At 38.5% G+C, this 21060-nt stretch overlaps 2 protein-coding genes across 2 annotated transcripts; one reads left to right on the top strand and one right to left on the bottom strand.

Annotated features, from left to right (window-relative positions):
- Positions 858-7153, top strand: LOC8075480 (probable anion transporter 4, chloroplastic). Its single transcript, XM_002457952.2, has 11 exons — positions 858-1298; positions 3231-3745; positions 3865-3972; positions 4071-4226; positions 4593-4808; positions 5251-5460; positions 5568-5705; positions 5807-5908; positions 6025-6090; positions 6238-6322; positions 6575-7153. Exons 1-11 carry the CDS (start codon positions 1178-1180, stop codon positions 6670-6672), a joined length of 1815 nt encoding a protein of 604 aa, XP_002457997.2. The 5' UTR covers positions 858-1177; the 3' UTR covers positions 6673-7153.
- LOC8075479 (ubiquitin carboxyl-terminal hydrolase 6) lies at positions 13665-20813 on the bottom strand. Its single transcript, XM_002455738.2, has 18 exons — positions 20657-20813; positions 18703-18848; positions 18570-18605; positions 18355-18462; positions 17761-17861; positions 17552-17678; positions 16690-16749; positions 16533-16597; positions 16300-16353; positions 15681-15789; positions 15209-15297; positions 15058-15127; positions 14846-14926; positions 14686-14760; positions 14493-14538; positions 14225-14344; positions 14083-14157; positions 13665-14011 (listed from the first exon to the last, which is right to left on the bottom strand). Exons 1-18 carry the CDS (start codon positions 20664-20666, stop codon positions 13950-13952), a joined length of 1434 nt encoding a protein of 477 aa, XP_002455783.1. The 5' UTR covers positions 20667-20813; the 3' UTR covers positions 13665-13949.

The raw sequence follows: 21060 nt of genomic DNA, 5'->3' as shown, positions 1-21060 counted from the left end.
CTTACAATTTGGGATGGAGGGAGTATTACTTTTTTGAGACAACTTATTTCTATATTTTTTCTTAATAAAAAGCTATAAATCTATATACATAAATTTTATGTATACAGGTGATGGTGTATTATATATTTTTGTAATGTTTATGTTGTATATATACGATATAAATATATTCAGTAATGTTTATGTAGTATATATATCTGACGTTTTATGATGTAAATTTTTTATGTTCATGTAGTTTTTAAGATAAAGTTATTTAAATATTTTTTTAAAAGAGAAGTTAACAAGTTATGATGAGAAGCTATCGTGATAAGTTATTATATAAAAAGTTAGGCGTATAAATTAGGACTTGCTAAATTTCAGGTGCCTGGATTTGAGTTTCTTTTTGGGCAACGTTAATATATATATATATATATATATATATATATATATATATATATATATATATATATATATATATATATATATATATATATATATATATATATATATATATATATATATATATATATATATATATATATATATATATATATATATATATATATATATATATATATATATATATATATATATATATATATATATATATATATATATATATATAAGGATAAAATTTAGTACGTTATGATACAAAGACAAATCACAAAAGTTGTAGAAGGGCGTTGCCTCTTAAAATTCAGGCAACTCGAATATATGACAAGCGTAATAAGTTATTATATGTATAATCTTGTAACCTCCTAAATAGAAAAAGGTTACGAAAATGTTTTTTTTTTAAAAAAGTCGTGGGAGGCAGGGGATTGACCACTGGTTTTGAAACAGCTGTCGATATTCAGTGGCGTCGGCCGGGGACACGCCCGCAGACCTGGCATCCCTCGCCCCCACTATCTCCCCCCTCACGCTCACGCCCCTCGCCGCGGGGCGCCACTTCTCCACTTTGCTCATCCTATCTCCTCACCGCGCGCTCTCTACCGCTTCTTCCTCCCTCTCCCGCGGCAGCAACGTGGTGAGCGAGACCGGCCGCTGCTCAGCTGCGGCGGAGGCCCAAGCCCACCAGCGGAGAGCACCCGTTCATGGGGCGGCGGATGCTCTAAGCCACCGTCTCTCTTTGCCGCCTCATACCCTCTCGCTTTATCCCGTCTTCTAGCTCGCTTCTCCATTCGCCTTCTCCAGAATCTTGCGGATGCCGGGGTGCGTAGTAGCGGGGAGAGGTGGTGTGGGGGTGTCGTCGGCGGCACGCCCCACTCCGCCACAAGGGAAGAGCCGCCCCTGCCTCCTCTCGATGCCTATCGCTCGCGGCTACGGTAAGCTTGGCTAAGATGGCAATTGGCACCCCCCGAACTCATACTACTGTACCTTTATCTGTATGTAGTAGCTTATGTGCACACCCTTCATCTTCACTGCATATTTTAAATTCAATCATAATGAAGTGTCAAATCATTATAGTGACATACCCAAACTTGATATGACGTTGTAATATACAGGATTACCATAACTTCACTTGATTAGAGTTGCAGTGCTCTAATGGACAAATCATTCTTAAAATTAACCCATGCACTATCCATGTTAATTCGAGCATGCCATGAACTTTTTATGTATGGAAGGTGATATAGTAGTATACTATTTACGAAATACAATTTGGAAGCTAAGAGCATCTCCAACAATTTGGTAAAAATCACTTGGCAAATCTTATAATTTGACAAGTGACTAAAACATATGGCAAGTGAAAAAAATTAGTATCTCCAATAGTTTGGTATTTAGACTTTGGTAAAATTAGAAAAAGTGGACCCACTCCAAACAGATCCAACTGTTTTTTGCTGTATGTTTTATGTCTTGCGCGTCGTACCTGGTGGCCGCCGCTGCGCAGGTCTACATCAAGGTGAAGAACTGAAGATTGACCGATCAACTGCTGGCCGCCTGCGCCGTACGTGGCCAGCGGTATCCTTGAACAAGCCAAGCGCGTTCAGCCTCCAATCCAAGACCTTCAAGTTTTGAGCGATCTTCTCCCTTTTATTTGATTTGATATTCGATCAAACACTTGTAGCACTGTACCCACATTTTTTTGGCTGGCAAACCACTAGGCATTACACAGAACAAACCCAATCACAAGAAAATTATACAGCCAAGGCCGAACCGTATGGAGAGAACAGATCCCACGTTGAGACAACCCCTCAAACAGCAGACAATCACTTGACATTATTTTTTTAACGAAGGGAAATTCAGCCAAGCAACAATCCTAGGCCTTGTTTAGTTCCTAAAAATTTTGCAAAATTTTTCAGATTCCCCATCACATCGAATCTTTACACGTATGCATGGAGTATTAAATATAGATGAAAATAAAAACTAATTGCACAGTTTGGTCGGAATTGACGAGACGAATCTTTTGAGCCTAGTTAGTCCATAATTGGACAATATTTGTCAAATACAAACGAAAATGGTACTATTCCTATTTTGCAAAATTTTTTGGAAGTAAACAAGGCCCTAGCACACCAAACCTCAATCCAATCAGCGCGTACGCACACATCCAATCAGCGAAGGAAAATTCAGCGCTTAAGCAACAATACTAGCACACCGAACTTTACCACACCAAACACCAATTCGATCAGCCAAACACCAGGCGAGCGCGGGAGAGGCGGCCTTCTTTTCTTGAGTCGCGCGCGAAGGACGGAAATACTCCAGGCGAGTGTGGGAGAGGCAGAGTCCGCACGATGGCAACTCATCCGAAGCGCGCAAATTTGCGCGTGATAGCCCTCTGGATGGCAAACCAGCAAAATTTGGCAAGTGCTTTAGCAAACTGTTGGACCATCATTTTTCTTGTTTTGCCAAAAAAACAAAGATAACAAGTGCAATTGGCAAACTGTTGGAGATGCTCTAACATTCTATTTCTAGATTGAAACCTTCTTTAAACTGGCATTTTACGAGCTATGTATTTACTCTACGAAACGTAATGTGTACCAACTGACAGTTCAGATATAAATCCATGGTACCTCTACAGAGGTCAGAGGGTGATACGAGCACCATAAAAGAACTCAATTCAAGAAAAGGGGTACTTAGTTCACAAATCGCGAGTACATTACCTGCAATTCCCATAAGAGCAGCCTTGCTTATGTTCCTTAAAGATTAGTCTTTGTTGCTCCCCTAAACACTTTGCAAAGTTGAAATGCTACAAGAGATCATTACTACTTTTCCACTCACGGCCTTTTCATCTTAAATGTAATGCTTTTGGTATTCTGCAGGGAGGCAACATGAGTTCAAATATTGCACATCACCACAAAGCAAGTCTGTGTTACTAGGAGCAAGATTTGGTAGACATGTTACTAGGAGCGCTGCTTATCTGCTCCAAAATTCCAGGAGCACTACAACGGCAAGACTACAAAAGTCCCAGTTTCTGCAACCTGTCTTGGACTCTTCAAGAAATTATTTGACTAGGACATTCTACAATGCAAGCTTGAAGAGGAGAGTTCTGTCGAGGGTTGAGTGCTTTCTGTCTTCAGATCCAATAAACAATGGTTGGTTGAAACCAAGGAGGTCAGAGAACTTCACTAGTTTGGAGAGTGCATGTGTCCAGCCAGAATACAAACTACCAGTCAGAAAACGTGCTGACTGTAAAGCAGAGCAGTATGAAATTACAGGATCACCTTTGAGCTCTTCAAATGTTCCTGCTGATGTTCCCTGGTGGCAGGAGTTCCCAAGGCGCTGGACGATCGTTCTCCTCTGCTTCTTTGCGTTCCTTCTTTGCAATATGGACCGTGTGAGTTAGACAGTAATTCTTGTATTGTGTCTCAATTTTTCTGATAAGAACAGTTGGGTTTAAGTCCATTATGCACTTCTCCTTTTCTCTTCCTGAAAACATTTGCTGATTTCTGCCAGGTCAATATGAGCATTGCAATCCTTCCAATGTCGTCAGAGTTCAGCTGGAATCCAGCAACCGTTGGTCTAATCCAATCATCTTTCTTTTGGGGTTACCTCCTCACACAGGTGCTTTGCTATTGCTTGTTGTAGTTTGTTCCAATCCAATTTTTCAGTGCATTTTGGCATGTAGTTTCTGACATCACAAATGAAAATTGCTGGTGCAGATTCTTGGAGGTATTTGGGCTGACAGGTTTGGTGGTAAGGTCGTACTAGGATTTGGGGTTGTATGGTGGTCACTTGCAACAGTTCTTACACCCCTTGCTGCCAAGATTGGACTTCCATGCTTACTTACTGTGCGTGCCTTCATGGGGATAGGCGAGGTTGATGTCTTATACTTGTCTCTACATAGCGTCCTGTAGAACTTGTGCTATTTATCCCATGTTACACAGGTAGATTAGTATCCATGAAAAGATCTAATGATGAAAAATCCATATATTATATGATAGCTGTTGAAATTATACTGCAAATGAAATCAAGTGATATACCATTGCAGTATCTTATCTGGATTGATACCATTTTTTGGTGAAACTCAAGTGCTTACTGGACATGCAACTTAGTTTATTGATTTCTTGATGATCAGGTGTCGTTAAGGAAAAAGTTTCCTAGTTGCAACAGTACAGTGCTGTATCTTTTTGTTTTGTCCCCCTTTATATTATTGATTTTCTCATATATCTATGGTTTTACAGGGTGTTGCCATGCCTGCTATGAACAACATCCTTTCCAAATGGATCCCAGTCTCAGAGAGAAGCAGATCTCTTGCCTTGGTGTACAGCGGAATGTACCTTGGGTCAGTCACTGGCCTGGGTTTCTCACCTCTGTTGATTAGCAGATTTGGCTGGCCTTCTGTCTTTTATGCATTTGGATCCCTTGGAACCGTTTGGTTTGCACTATGGCAAAGCAAAGTAAGACCAAATCTTGCACTAATTTTTTACTTTGTGTCTCTTATTCTTTGTTCCATATGGGTTTACTTAGTTTTTTTTAACATTAAATACAGCAGGGGAAGTCCCCACTGTAGAGATTTTATTAAAAGAGGCAAAAAAACTGTACAAACCTGTCTGGCAAGAAGCCAAACAGCAGGAGCTGGCCTAAAAAAGCAAAAAGAAAAACAAAACAGAACTAAAAAAGAAGCTCTACACAAAGAAGAAAAGCAGCTCGGGTTTAGGGTTTACTTAGTGAACATATTTAATGTTCCATATGGGTTTACGTTTACTTAGTGAACATATGTTAATTATAAAAGGTTGCTTTAGATACCATTTTGTATTATCTGTTGCAGTATCTGCAATGCCCCCTTTTTTGTACTCATTTTTCATACTTAGCTGAGGGCTACTATCTACTCTTATTTAGGCACACAGCTCTCCAGATGATGATCCGGAGATAAGTAAAGCTGAAAAGAGGCATATACTGGGTGGCAGTCCCTTAAAGGAGCCTGTCACTTCCATACCATGGAGGCTGATTCTATCAAAGGCTCCAGTGTGGGCTCTCATAATATCACATTTTTGCCATAACTGGGGAACATTCATTCTTCTAACATGGATGCCCACATACTACAATCAGGTTGCTACAATGTTATGCTGTGAAATGTTTGGTTTTCCTCATTGTTTAAATTATATAATGATAGCATATCATGCCATTGATTGTGATCCCCAAATCCTTTTATCCAGGTTCTGAAGTTCAATCTAACCGAGTCCGGTCTTCTCTGTGTCTTGCCATGGCTGACAATGGCTGTTTTTGCGAATATTGGTGGATGGATTGCTGATACTCTTGTTCAGAGAGGGGTCTCTGTAACAAACGTTCGTAAGGTAAGTTGTCCTTCAGTAATTTTATTTCATGTGTGTATTTATAAGAACAGTTATGCTTAGAGGTATTGATCTTGAAAAACTTTATAACCTCACTGATGCAGATCATGCAATCAATTGGTTTCCTTGGACCAGCCTTGTTCTTGACACTGCTGAGTAAAGTTCGTACTCCAGCCATGGCCGTTTTATGTATGGCATGCAGTCAGGTTTGATGCACTTCAGAACAACCAATCATATGGATTTATACGTAGCTTCCAACACGGCAACAATTGATAACTGGTCTGTTATAAATGTTTGCTGGTTTTACTGTCCATTTTCTCAGGGTAGCGATGCTTTTTCACAGTCTGGCCTGTATTCAAATCACCAAGACATAGGACCACGTTATGCGGTAATATACTCGAGTAGATTGTTGCTGATTTAATGTTCTATAGTTCACATAAGAGATTTTTAGTATTAATGCTAGTACGATCTTGCTTTCTTTGGGCTTATTATCATAAACAATTGCATCTAATTCATGTCTCCAAAAAAATTACAGGGGGTACTTCTCGGACTGTCAAACACTGCTGGCGTGCTTGCAGGAGTTTTTGGTACTGCTGCCACTGGCTACATTCTTCAGAAAGGTAAAACCTTAAAAATCAAGTTTTTTTTTCTAGTGACTTATAAAAGTTGTATCTTTCTGTTATTCCAAACAAGACAACTATGAATTAAGGAGCAATGGTCAGGTTGAAAAGGATACCTCGCTGCAGCATATAGCTATAAAGCATCTTCTTCTTTTTTCTTTTTTCGTTTTTTTTTTTGCGAGAGAACTATAAAGCATCTTTTATGTTCATTCTAACTTCCTAACTATGTCTATTCTTATATTTTAACTCCAGGTTCTTGGGATAGTGTGTTTAAGGTGTCTGTTGTGCTGTACATAGTAGGAACAGTGGTGTGGAACGTCTTTGCAACTGGAGAGAAAGTTCTCGAATAAACTGTGGACATTCCCATATGCCACTATATGGAAATTGTCTGATTTTGCTGATGTCATTTTGGCCTACAAATTAAGTTTTGGAAGAGATACAGCTGGAAGGAAACTCCATTTTATGCAAGAGATATACCTGTGCATCTAATGTTTGGGCTATCGGAAGAACCAAATCAAACTAGAGTACTGTGTGAGGTCAAGAAGGTACACTTGGAACTGGAGATAATTCTTGTACACAAAGCAACTGCACCAAGGGCACGCCAGATTTTGCAGTTGTTTCTTGAGTAGTCCAGGCTTCTGCCAAGATCACCACCAATCCACAGCTTTTTGTTTTAAAATAATTGGCAGTTAAGTCGTGTTTCACCTTGCCTTTGATTAAGGCGCTACAGCTACTTGCGTCATTGCTACTATTGTTTCGTGTAAGCTGCATAATGATATTATATGGTGATGGTGTCAATTTTTTTTTTTGACATCATAGTGCCTTGAAGAACAGTAGATTTAATCGACATATAAATCCATGGGCCAAAACTGTGAAAAAACAACTCAATAATATGGTTGCTTCAGTGAACCCACAACAATGTTTTTGACTTATTTACCTCTCAAACTACTCTCTCCGTTCTTAAATAAGTGTCGTTGCTGGTATGTTGTCACAAATTTAACTCAATTTGTCAAAAATTCATGTAATATTTGTATTTTAAATAAATTTATAAAAAACCTAGATTTAAAGATCTTTTCAATAATATTAATTATGTACAAGTTGTTTCTCGGGAATATTTAGAATCAGAGGGAGTATGTAAATTGTTAGGTCACCCCTAATGAGTTTTTGTAACCCGCTAGGCATATCATGTAAGACTCGTACATGTAAGACTCGTATTTAGGGGCGGAGCCCGGTGGAGGCGAAACTGAGCTCCCCCCTTGTCTGAGTAACTTTGCAGTACTAGTACTCTATGCAAGATTTGTGTGAAAAAAATCACATAACACGACTGAGGCCTTGTTTAGTTCCCTATCCAAAAAGTTTTCATTCATCACATCGAAAGTTTAGACACATGTATGGAGTATTAAATATAGACAAAAAATAAACCAATTACACAGTTTGGTTGAAAATCGCGAGACGAATCTTTTAAACCTAATTAGTCTATAATTAGTCTTAAGTGCTACCGTAACTTCCATGTGCTAATGACAGATTAATTAGGCTTAATAAATTCGTCCCGCAATTCCTAGGCCAGTTATGTAATTAGTTTTTTTTATTAATATCCAAATACTTTTTCCGACATCATATAAAACATCCAGAGTATCTAAAAACTTTTCACTCCTGTAACATCCAAAAATTCACATTCAAAAATTACTCGCATTAAAAATTATTTTCAAAATATATTTCAAAAACTATAAAATAATTTGAGCTCTATAGTATCTCCATCTAATCCATCCATATTTTTTTCGTGCATAAATAACAGCGAGTACCAGCAAGCTTACATGCAAGAAAACATAGCAGTGCACCTACACGAATATATATCTCATGCATGCATGCAGGACATGCCACCGTCCATTTGCATGCACCTGCATGCAAGGACACGGTGATTAGGCACCGTCCATTTGCATGCATCGTGCATGCAAATTAGGCACCGACCATGCGCTACAGTAGCATTTTTAATGGCACGCAGCTGAGCGCTTTGGCCTATAAAAAGCCAGCCTCAGGTGCTCACTCTCACCACCCGAGAAACACGTTCACTCACTCGCTCACTCGCTCTCACTTCGCGTATACCGTATACGGCCATACGCACAAGCCGAGCTCGACTGTCGTCGCAAGACGAGGTGAGCAGCTCATGAGCATCTCCTTGCTCTTCTCTGTCTTTCTGTAGTATTTTCCTGTATTTTTTCCTTGTATTTGTCTGTACCGATTCACTGCCAAGAAGTCCACGAATAAAACCATGACATACAGAAGAGCTCTAATGACCCCTGCTAATTTCTCTCTAACCATGCATGCGTGGGCCATAAGCATTAACTCCACCAAATAGTACATGCATGCATGCACTACCAGCCAAACAAATGCCCACGTGAAGCATCCATTCCTTAATCATCGTTAGCCTTTTTCGCATGATTAAAGTCCGGCCATTTTACAAATACCACATGCTAACTCTGATTTCAATAATTCTTTTTTTCTAAATTCATCTAAAATCATGATCTACCTCTCATATTAATTTCATGATTTTTGGAGCTCATTTGAATTTATATGATTATTTATCTGTGCCTGTTGTCTGTGTCGTTCGTCGTGTATTTTAGTTGACGGAGTGAACGAGCCGGAAAACGAGAACGTTGGAGACGAGTACCGCGAGTTTGACGCCGAGGACCCGGACTGTCAGCAGGAGTTTGCCGAGGACGCCGACGGAGGCAAGTCCAACCGATCCCCTTTGATGCATATTTATCCTATTTTTAAACACAACCCGTAGAAGCCGTTTTAAATATTGCATGTACGATATATGTACGAAGTATTTTTGCTGCTTAGTTAAAACCTGTTGAATAGCCATCCTTGAATTGATATTACCCGGTAATTGTCTTGTTCGAACCTAGGAACAAATAATATGCTACGACAGAAATATTATTATTTAGTATGCTTAGGACTTGTTACTCATTCTGGATACTCATCGCTATATTTTTCCAAATATAATGATTTTAAAAGTAAAAGGTGTGAGTGGTGAAAATAAATTGTGGGTATTATGAAAGGGTTAATGAACAAGTTATAGATGTGATTACTATAGAGATGGGGCGGATGGGATCTCTTTTGAGGATGCCTTGGTGTTGCGGCTCATACCTTGCGGGGTTAAGCGTGAAGATATCCGCCTTGTCTCGATTAAGGACTGAGTTGATGATTCATCTTGCCTAACTCATTTATCGTACAACCACTCGCCTTGCATGAGAAAGGCTTAGTCTAAATCCCTCTAGTTAGTATGGCAATCACCTGGAGGCAGGTGTGCAACGGGACACTAAGTGATGTATGTGAAATTGTGGAAATATATGAAAAGAGCTTTGTGAATTATTGTGGTATCATGATATGTGGCCTTAGTGTTCCCGTGGTGAGCGCCATTACTTAGCTATGGAGGGTAATGACTTTGATGGATCTGTGCTTGCACGACGGTGTAAGTTATGGTATCCTACTTGTGGGAAAAAGTGTACAATCTCTGCAGAGTGTAAATCTATCTGGATAGCCGTGTCCGCGGTCTCGGACGGGTTATGGTTTGGTTTCAACAACTAGATTGGTTGGGATGAGTGAAAGCATGTGAGAGAGTGTGATTTTGGAAATAAATGGTTGACTGCCATTGTGTTGTGGGAACAAGGGTTCAACAACACTTAAAATTGTGATCAGACCCCCATTTTCAGAAATACTATCATATGTGGAAAAAGAGTTCTTTTATAACATTATTTGTGAAATAAAACCTTGCATGTGTAAAAAGATAGCTTTATGCAAATAAAACTAAGCCTCATCCTTGATTTATCCATATGCATATATATTGTTATCCCCTTCCGTAGGGTAAGGTTGGATTTGCTGAGTACTTTGTACTCACCTTTGCTTTATTAAACAGAGGAAGATCCGGACTTCGATCCCGAAGTGGCGTTCGAGTAAGCTCGTGTCTGCACCCAACTAAGCCTGTCGCATTGGGATTCGTCAGATGTTCGATTGTGATATCGTCTGTTTCTGGGTCCTTTGGACCTATGTTGTATTTTGGTGTCTTATTATTATAGCGTGCCTTCCTTGTCCACGTTTTCCGAGACTACTGCGCTGAAACTTATCTGATGTAATAAATATGTTACTAGCCTTCTGGGACTAGTATTGTATCACATTTGAGTTCCTGGTTTACCAGGAGCGCTTCAACTCCCCAACTAAACAAGGCGTGAAGTAGTATTAGAGCAGCAACATTTTCACATGCTGCATGGAGCATTAAATACTCCATCCATACCCATAAAACAAGTCGTTTTAGACAAGATTTGGGTCAAACATTGAGAATATAAATCATGAATAACTTTTAAGTTATTGAGTTTGCAAATATGAAAACCATATGAATAGATTTGTCTTGAAAAATACTTTCATAAAAATACATCTATACCATTTTTTGATAAATATTTTCATAAAAACAAGAAGTCAAAGTTAGACTTTGGAGACCATGTCATTGTCCAAACGACTTGTTTTATGGATATGGAGGGAGTATAGATAAAAGAAATAACTAATTACACAGTTTATCTGTAATTTGCGAGACGAATCTTTTAAGTCTAGTTAGTTTATGATTAGACAATTATTATCAAATACAAACGAAAATACTACGATGTTTATTTTGTAAATATTTTTAAACTAAATAAGGCCAAACTCGTACTTTGTACCTCATCTGCAGCAGGGACTGCAGGAGTTGCAGCGACTCCACCCTAGTTCAATGCTCAAATGCAGACGCAAAAATGATATGATTGATGATTTTTCTATCCTCTCGTTTCTTAGCCGCGGACCAGAGATTATAATATTATATTATAAGCTAGCTACTTTCTCACTAATTTAGGGCCTGTTTGGCACAGCTCAACTTCACTAGTAAAACTGTTTTTTTAGAAAATAGCTTCATGAGTGACTTTCTAGATGAAGCTGAGCTGTTTTGGAAAAAGTGTTTGGCAAAATAGCTTCACCAACTACTTCATACATAGTTGAAAGAGAGAAATGAGGGAGAAGCTGCAATAAGCTACTTTTTTCCAGCTTCATCCAACTTATGTCTTTGTGAGAGGAGGGAAAAAACAGCTTCACCCATGAAGCTGTTTTGGAAATAAGTGTTTGGCAAAAAAAAAAAAACAGTTCACAACAGCTTATAAAGCTGTTGTAAGCTGTACCAAACAGGCCGTTAATACTTCATGTTGATGATAAATCGGTAAAGGAAATTTAACCTCCCCTAAACTTTTAATCACGCTCCTCCACTGCTCATATTGGACATCTATAGTGATCACACGTTTAAGGCCTTGTTTAGTTCGCAAAATTTTGGTTTTTTGGCTACTGTAGCACTTTCGTTTTTATTTGACAAACATTGTCCAATCACGAAGTAAATAGGCTTAAAAGATTTATCTCATAAATTTCAAGTAAACTGTGTAATTAGTTTTTATTTTTATCTTTATTTAATGCTCCATGCATGCGACTAAAGATTCGATATGATAGAGAATTTTGAAAATTTTTGCGAACTAAACAAGGCCTAAATACATATGAGACTGCCCCGAGATTTCTCGAAACGCATCTACCGAGCACACGCGTGCACACACGCTTGGCTCACTCTGGGAAAAATCCCATGTAGCACCGGGAGCATCCATACTACTTTAGCCCTGAAATAAAAAAATATATTAAAAAGTTTTAGAATATTTGGCGACACGCCCATACATACCTCTTCTATTACTGCATACATAATATGAAACATAAATTCTGCAGTAATAGAAGAGGTATGTGTGGGCGTGAATTGATACAAGTAGTACTAGGGGTTGAATTGACTTTGCAATGGTTTTTTTTTGTTTGACAAGAGACTTTGCAATGGGTTGGTTGGGTGAAGGAAAAACGCGGGAGTAGGAAAGTGAAATAAAAAATGGATAGTTAAAGACAAGGGTAGTTCCGATAATATGACCACCACAGAAAGTTTTTTATTGATCTATATTTATACCTAATAATAATATATAATAATAAAGAGGTTTCGTTCATCTATTTTTTTCGTCCATTTTCTCTTAACTACCAAACGATGAAAAGTTTCTTCCATCAAGACTTGAATAAGCTCTACGTGATATAGAATCTTATTTTAAAATATATTGGATCACGTATGTGACTCAGACTCATAGCCAAGGCCTTGTTTACTTGCAAAATATTTTACAAAATGTGAATAGTACCAATTTTGTTTGTATTTGACAAATATTACCTAATCATGGACTAACTAGGCTCAAAAGATTCGTCTCGTCGACCAAACTGTATAATTAGTTTTTATTTTCGTCTATATTTAATACATCATACATACATCTAAAAATTCGATGTGATGAGAAATCTAAAAAATTTTGCAAAATTTTTTGAGAACTAAACAAGGCCCAAATCCAACTTCTAAACTTATATATATGACTGTGCACAACATGGACGAGGCACGTATGAAGACTTAGATCCGTCACATATCACGCATCTCTATGCACGTGCGGAGGTAGGTGGCTACATGGCTCAGGCCTTGTTCCAAAAAAAATTTCAAAATTTTTTAATTCCTTAACACATCGAATTTTTAGATGTATGCATAAAGTATTAAATATAGACAAAAATAAAAACTAATAAAAAAACTAATTGCACAGTTTAGTCAGAATTGAGGAGACAAATCTTTTGAGCCTAATTAGTTTATGATTAGACAATATTTGTCAAATACAAACGAAAATACTACTATTTCTATTTTACAAAATTTTTTAGAACTAAACAAGAGGCCTCAGCCAAACAGAGCAACAAAACTACCTTAACTCCTCCAGCGTGACAGTTTTATCGTGACAGTTTTATAGGGATAAAGGTACGTGAGAATTGCTAGAGATGCTCTAAAGGCCCAGCCTATTCGCAGCTTATCTGCCAAATATACTCATCATTCAATAATATTTTTCTCCCATAACAATCAACGAACTATAACTTTTTAAACAAGCAAACAAACTAGATTCACTAGACTCAACATTCCTGTAGTTAAATTGATTTGAGGCCTTGTTTAGTTCACCCTAAAAACCAAAATTTTTTTAAGATTCCACGTCACATCAAATCTCAGCATTAGATATAGACGAAAATAAAAACTAATTACAAAGTTTGTCTGCAAATTACGAGATGAATCTTTTGAGACTAGTTAGTCCATAATTGGATAATATTTATCAAATAAAAACGAAAATACTACCGTGCCAAAATCCAAATTTTTTTCAGAACTAAACAAAGCCTGAGTCATTGATAGAAAATTAAGCTTGTGGCATAAACTTTTTGTTCAGACAGGCTCTAGTTTTGAGTTTTTTAAAAATATATATTCTCCGCTTCGTGCAAATGAATCAGATCCACTGTCAAGGCAAAAGCTTTCCCCTGAATTTCTTTGTTCTATATTTTGACAACACAAAATGTACTAGATTTGAAATCCTAAAAATACATATCCCGGTGAATAATGGCCAACCACATTGAAGCAAATTCGACAGTAGCCACTTTACGAACTGGAAAATTAATTCCCACAATGACTCGTGGGCACAAAAACTAGTGTTGTATTCGCGACACGGAAATGTAGAACCACTTCGGCCTAACTCTTTGATTCCGCCATGCGGGCTTTGTACAGGCAGATATAAGCCATGTGCCAGTCACCTGTACAAACACTAATCTGCGTTAAAATCGTTCATGACATATTTCATTTGACGTGTAAGACGGTTGCTCACCTCCACCAGATAGTTTCAAAATGTCTTCCTCCTTGCGAATGTTCGGATTGTCATCATCAAACTCGATCCATTTTCCTGATGGTCAATATGAAATTTCAGTAACTATAATAATAAAATGAAACAGTAATAATAGTTGACTGACCGTCATCTTGCTTAACCCAGCCAACATAGTGGCCAGAGTCTGCACTTCTTCCCTTGTGTGTCAAGACAGCAACCAAATCATAGACGCCAGTTAATTGTTTCTTTGGTAGAGAAGACTCAGCTGCATTTAACACATGAGCAGTTTAAAAGCCAGTAAGTCCTCAATCATTACAGGTAGAGGGTGAAACTTTTTGGATCTTAAAAATATAATCCCAAGAAATAAACTTTGGCAAGGCAATCACACAAAATGAAGGCAGAAACAAACTTGCCTTTGTCAATGTCCATACTGGACGATTCCCCAGCGCTACTTGACTCCTGAAATGAAATGCCCTAATTGCATGACCATGGATTGAAGATAAAAAAACTGACAGCTTAGTGTGACAGAGTTGATCCATTTATTTCTTCACAGCTATTATTTACGATTCTGATTCGATGATACCCTGGGTACAACACAACCATTACCTCATTTTCTTTTGAGCTGCTAGCTTTCCCATGTGCTTTCAATCCGAACTTTGCATTTTCTGCATCTCTCAGCATCTTTACATGCGAATTGAGCATCCAAAATTAATACTGCAACAATAATGTTGGCAACTCAAAACTGAATAGTGAAAAGAGAAAGCACCTGCCGAGGAGCTTGGAGTTTCTGTTTCAGTTCATCAGAGCAGAATTCATAAACATCCAGTTCCAGTGGGTAATCAACTTTCTGGAAAAAAAAAAGAGAATTATTTTGATTCCTGTAGTAGAGACATAAATAACAAGATTCCATATAAAACCCAGTTGCTATAATCATCAAATCATTGTTCAAGGGGAAGGGAGTAAAAGAAACTAACATACTCGTAAAATCTTTGCCTTTTGGTTTGATTCCCTTTTCCAAAAGAAACGAACGAACTGCACAGTCAAGTACCTAAATGAAGGAGTATTATTTAATTTTTTTTTCCTGTATAAACGACGACACAAGTGAAATTCAAAGATTTAATGTTCTTGCCTAGGCAGCTCATTTATTCTTGATTCTCTAGTATAAACTGCAGTTCGACCCAGTGTAGGTGAAGCTTTCTCAAGTTCTGTCTTCAAGCCCTGTACAAAGAAAATGTGAATGCTTGAGATCTTTCATCTTATGAAAATTCTGAAGGAAATCTGTAGTGTAATGTGACAGGACATGACAGGATATTCTATTTTATTCTCCCTTTCCCTCCCACATAGAACAACAAGAACAGCACAAAATGAAACAGCACCCAACTCTTTCAATGCATCAATAACGAAAAAGGGCTCATGGAGGCGCCATCTTTCATTTTAGGAAAGAATGGAGGAGGCAGGTGATAGTTGCATGTTATTTCTGCAAAAACTAGATTATCTAACTTTTACAAGTTTGAAGTTTCAGATATACATATACATACCAGAAAAAACTGGTTATAGAACTTGGGATACAACATAGGATGGGGTGGCACAACATTACTTACATGCTTAATTCCCTCATGAAGATGGTTCACATCTTGAGATATATGACACTTAAGGGAATAAACTGATTCTGTCTCCGTGCTCTCCTCACCACTTTCTGCACAGTGGACCCTAGAAGTAAAAGCATTCATCAACAAATATCACAAGTTCACTGCAAGTAATTCATCTTTGTAACATGCATATCCAGTCTACCAGACGTTATGACAAATACCAAATGGTTATCCATAGAAACAGAATATGAAACACGTAAACAACAATTACTCAGCTAACAATAAGATAATGGCGAATTATATAAACATAAAATAAGATGATGTTGTATGTTGGAACCATCTGTGTTCTGTATAAGATGTATAAAATAGAATCATTAGACTTGTGTTAATATAGCAGGGTTCTTTTTGGCGGGTGTCTATTAAGCATGTGGCACATCTCATGTAATCTTTTGCTGGTTCAAACTGGTCCTGTACCAATATTTTTTTTTTCTATAATGATATGCTATTATGCGCACCTCCTGCCTGTTTTGAGTAAAAAATAAACAGTCGCACCAAACTACAATTGTACAACAAAAAGTAACATATACATATATAGGGAATATAATACAAGGGAGGGAGGGAGGGAGAGAACCTGCTCACGAGATCTATCCCAAATAGTTGCTTCATCGGAAGAACTGCAGATTCACTACAGCGGAAAAAAAGTAGGCAAATAGTTTTAGGCAAAAAGTAGCCAAACATTGCCGTAAAAATTACAGGGAGTCCACTCTACTCTGTAGAATCTAAAAAAAGGGACCACAAAGATAAATACTATAAATATAAATGGTGTCAGGGTGAAGTGCCATTAGTTGACAACGAACGGGTTACCTTGAATCTGAGGTAAGAGTTTGAGAAAGTGTATACACCAACTGTGTCCAGCATTCTTCTGCGTCCTGTAATTTATTTTTTAAACAAAAAAGATGAACATCATTACGGAAATTCAAGAGTAGATAACAAAACTCAAACGTAGGTGATTAGAAGGAACCTGTTGCATGTAGACATTATTATGCTGCTGCGCAAATTGCGGGTATTTTTTACGCAGTGTCTGCTCAAAACCAGACAAAAAAAATGTCAGTATTATACATGTTTTACCCTCATGAGCCCTCAGAATCTTCCAACCAACTAAACTAGATCACATAATTCAATAAGCTAGGACTTCATAAAGCATACAATTCCATAATCGTGGCAATATAAACTGAGGAAATTAAAGTCCATATTTTCTTGAACTATCAAAACAGTAACAGAGTACTTGAAACAGTAAGCTATGTTCCTTCTGTTTTCAAATATTAGTGGTTGTTAGAATTTTTATAATCTCCAATAACTATAAGAATATCCATGATCGTCAATGAGGTCTAACTATGTTTTATTAATAACAAAATGTAATATCATACCGTGAGTCCATTTAATCACAAATCTAAGGCCCTGTTTGTTTCCGCGACCGGCCAACGCATGACCACGATTAAGCAAACGCGGCTCGGATGCTGCGTTCGTGATTTCCCATCGTGCAGTTCATTTTTCCACGGTTCACATAGCGCACAGCCGTCCAATGCGCGTCAAACGCGTACCGTTCAGCGGGATTTTTTTTCACATTCTCCACTGAAACGCGCCGCCGACGCGGAACCAAATAGGGCCTAATGATGCAGTCACTAGTTTGCATAAACTAATAGTAAAATTCAAATGCCTGAACAAACAAATGCCATGGACATTCATATTTTCAAGAGAGTTCCCCTCATCTGACTCATAGAATTTCAAGGACAACAATGATGAAATGAGCTCTTCTGCTCCAGAACTAAGAAAAAATATACTTTACTAGCCTAGATAAAATAGCTTAATGATGGTGAGCTTACCTGCAAGAATTGTAGAGGTGCAACAGGGCGAACACTTTGATCAAGATCGCCAAAGGTATTCCGAGTAGCAAGAGTCAAATTATGAGAAGCTTGGTCAATGCCATTACCTCTTACAGTATCTGAATAGCTGGACAAGTAGAAAAGAATGTTATTAAACACAAAATCAAAAGCTGCTCCAAAATTAATACATAGGAAATTTTAGGTTAAACCTTAGCAGTGCTGACTTCAGCTCTGGAACAGAATGCAGACATTGCAACGTGGAATTCATATAGCATGTATTCCCAAGATTATAAAGACCAGCACTGTGACCCTAAATATTAGAAGGGCAAACTCATTTCAGTAAAGATGATAAATACTAGCAACAAAAAGATAAAATTAACATCACTGATACTAATCACAGCCACGACAAGAGATTTCAATATTGCCAGCTAATCATGCAAGAAGAGACAATATCTATCACAAATTTAACAAAATTGGCTTGTACATCAGGATGATCTTACCTGCGCATAAAGTTCCTACTCTTATATGTCAATTTCGATTGTTCTATTATATGATAAATACATTAAAAAATCCCAAGTTGCTAGTTAAAGAATATGTTTTCAAGTTACCATCGCCCAATGCCATTGGGACACACAAAGCATATGCTCCCATTTTCATGTATGTGCACAGGAAGCATACTATCATGACATGTATGCGCGATCAGCTATGATTAGCAAATTAACCATTCATTCTTTAACAGATAAGGTAAAAACTAACAAACTAAGAATAGGCAGCACATGCACAGAATGATATCCAGTATGTACCAGTGCAACCACTTGCTCTTCTTCTGGCAGATCCTCAACAAACACTGGACCTTTCTCTGGAGCTTTCACAATCTCATCAGCTGTGCCTATCATCATCAACTTTTGGCCCTGCAGAGCACATTTCAAATTCAGTTCTAATTTGAGGCAACATAATACAGTCTTTGAGCACTTGATACAACAAAATATGAGCACAGAAAATAAGTCAAGCATCTCACGTCTTTCACTCCCAAAGTAGACCAATCTGCATCATCCTGTATTATGCACAGCAAACATGTCATCCAGTTATTACAATGTATGCATGCTCAATGGACACAAATGAATCTATAAGCACTCAAAAAAATTGTATACCTTCAATATTCCACCCTTCACCATAATTTTTTGGCGTTCAGGTGGCACACCAGTTAGTGTGTACAGCTGACTCTTGAAAACAATAGGAGGCTGGCTAGTGTCAATCTCTATGCCTGGAAAGACCTCCTTCTGCCATTTCACGCTTACTGGAAATCATTCAAAAAAACATTAGCTATAGATGAAAGAAAATATGTCTGTGCACACATGGAACTAATATTATGAAGTAGGCCATAACACCAAAATCTGGTGTTAAAACAGAAGCTTATCTCCATTAACTAGAGATGGATAAAATTACCTTCCTTCTATGATTTGTAAATATATTAAGACAACTTGTAAATAAAATCAACAGGAAGTTTCATGCAAAATCATATATTGAGTACTGTAGCAAAACAAGGAGCTAGTAGAGAATGCCAAATATTGCACCAGAATTATTCATACATCATGATCCAGATAGCAATATATGAAAGGAAGCAAAAGAATAAGAGCAAGGAACTCTTATGGACAGATTCAACACTATCATAACAGAATTCTACACACAACTGCACATCAAGTGAATAAATAACTTCAGCTTGCAAAAATGAATGTAAAACTTACTGGTTTTCAATTTTTCTATAATAAATTAATAATGGAACAGGTGGAGCAAAGAGCATTTATACACTCAAAACACAAACAATCCACACCGCAAAACAAAGACGTCAGGTTTGCAATTCAGCCTATGTTCGCTATAGATGTCTTATATTTTCTAGGATTTATCACATTCAGTGAGACCTAGCAACAAGCCTAAGCACAAGCGGCATAGTTCCACTGAAGGACAGCGTACAAAGCCCAGTTGCCTGCTTTTGGTGGGCTGTGAAAAATTCATGGCATCAAAGAGAATACATTTAACAGAATAAGTAAAAGAGGAATTAAACCATTGACACCTATAACTTTGAGCCTCGAACTGAGTACCACCCTCACCTACAACCACCACCTGTGTGCTTCAAAGCCAGAACACCAAGATGCCACAGGGTCCCATATTGCAATTCCAACTAAATATCTCAGTCACAGTCACAGACAACTGAGGTTGACGATGCTAGCGCAACTGTATGCAGGTGACAAAAGGCAAATGCAGTGTTCACCTCCACGAGCCAAATGTAACCATACAGCAATAAGCCACAGCATGCCCCGCACTAAAAGGCAAAAATAGAAACCCAAAAAATGAAAACAAGGGTTATGTTTGTTGATTTGTTGGTAATCTACAGTATCAAAGAAAGTCGGAGTAGCTCAGTCTTATGCCGTCCATATCTCCATTTTGGATGTGAGCCAGAACCCATTGTCATAAGTGGTGGCGTGCATGTTTAGAACTTAGATTAAGCAACAAGCATCAAGGAATATAAGCAATTAGGCACACAACTTTGCATGGCCCTAGCTGAAATTAGGTCCCTCTAAGCACTACGGATCAAAAAAGCACTTTGCAAGAGGGGGCACACAACACATACAATTATTCTAGCCTAGTACCTATAGTGCCTCAGTCATTAAGTGATTAGACTCAGGACACCACAGCACACATCCGCAAGCAGCAAAGGAAAATGCAGCAAGGGAGCCTAGAGCGCCATGTAGCACCTCCGTGAGCGTGGAGTCTGGCATCCAGAACCAAACCCTATGTTCCCAAGCGAACTTCCGGAACCACCAAAATCCCGAAGCAACCCGCGACGCTACGGCGCCACAACAGCAATCCATCCCCGCAATCCGATCCCCGAACTTCCCCTCGACTAAGAGGAAAATCGAACCGAGCAGAGGCCCTCTCCACGGGCGCACACGGAGCACATATTAGTAGAAAAAAATAATAATAACCCCACCGCCGATTCGAGCCAGAACCGGATGATGTGGGGGCGACGAGATCAATACCGCAGCGCTAGAAATCGACAGGCCGAGGCGGGAACGGAGGGGGAGGAGGGGAGAGAGAGGAGCTCACCGGTCGGCATGGCGGCGGTGCGTGACGCTGCGGAAACGGGGTTTACTTGCTGGAGGAGAAAGGAACGGGGGCAAGCACAGGCAAAAAGGCAATGAGAAGAGTCGAGAGCGCACGGGGAGAGCGCATGTTTTATGCGGACGCTCCTCCTTGGAGTTGGAGACGCCGTAGTCCAGTAACCGTAACCCAGCCCGGTGGCTTCGACTTCAACCCGTGGGCCGTGAAGTGCTGAGGGCCCATTGAGTACGTACGCACGCTATTAATATTAATGTTAATTAATATTTTACTAGCAAAAATGCGCGTACGTTGCAACGGGAGCGAAACTACTTATTACTACTAGTATAATGCCCGTGCTACTGCTAACCCTACGGTTCTTTATAGGAAATGCTTTTAAAAGAACCAATTTG

The sequence above is a fragment of the Sorghum bicolor genome, chromosome 3, assembly GCF_000003195.3.
Source record: "Sorghum bicolor cultivar BTx623 chromosome 3, Sorghum_bicolor_NCBIv3, whole genome shotgun sequence".
NCBI lineage: Eukaryota > Viridiplantae > Streptophyta > Magnoliopsida > Poales > Poaceae > Sorghum > Sorghum bicolor.
Note: the sequence above shows the minus strand (reverse complement) of the source record. Positions and strands in the feature narration are given on the sequence as shown.

Coding starts and splice junctions, on each gene's coding strand:
- LOC8075479 (XM_002455738.2), bottom strand. Junction 16,750..17,551: donor CACCTCTACAATTCTTGCAG/GTAAGCTCACCA, acceptor GGTTTTGAGCAG/ACACTGCGTAAAAAATACCC. Junction 15,298..15,680: donor TTCATGAGGGAATTAAGCAT/GTAAGTAATGTT, acceptor TTCTTTGTACAG/GGCTTGAAGACAGAACTTGA.
- LOC8075480 (XM_002457952.2), top strand. CDS start 1,178: ATGCCGGGGTGCGTAGTAGCGGGGAGAGGTGGTGTGGGGGTGTCGTCG. Junction 1,299..3,230: donor GCCTATCGCTCGCGGCTACG/GTAAGCTTGGCT, acceptor GGTATTCTGCAG/GGAGGCAACATGAGTTCAAA. Junction 4,227..4,592: donor CCTTCATGGGGATAGGCGAG/GTTGATGTCTTA, acceptor ATGGTTTTACAG/GGTGTTGCCATGCCTGCTAT.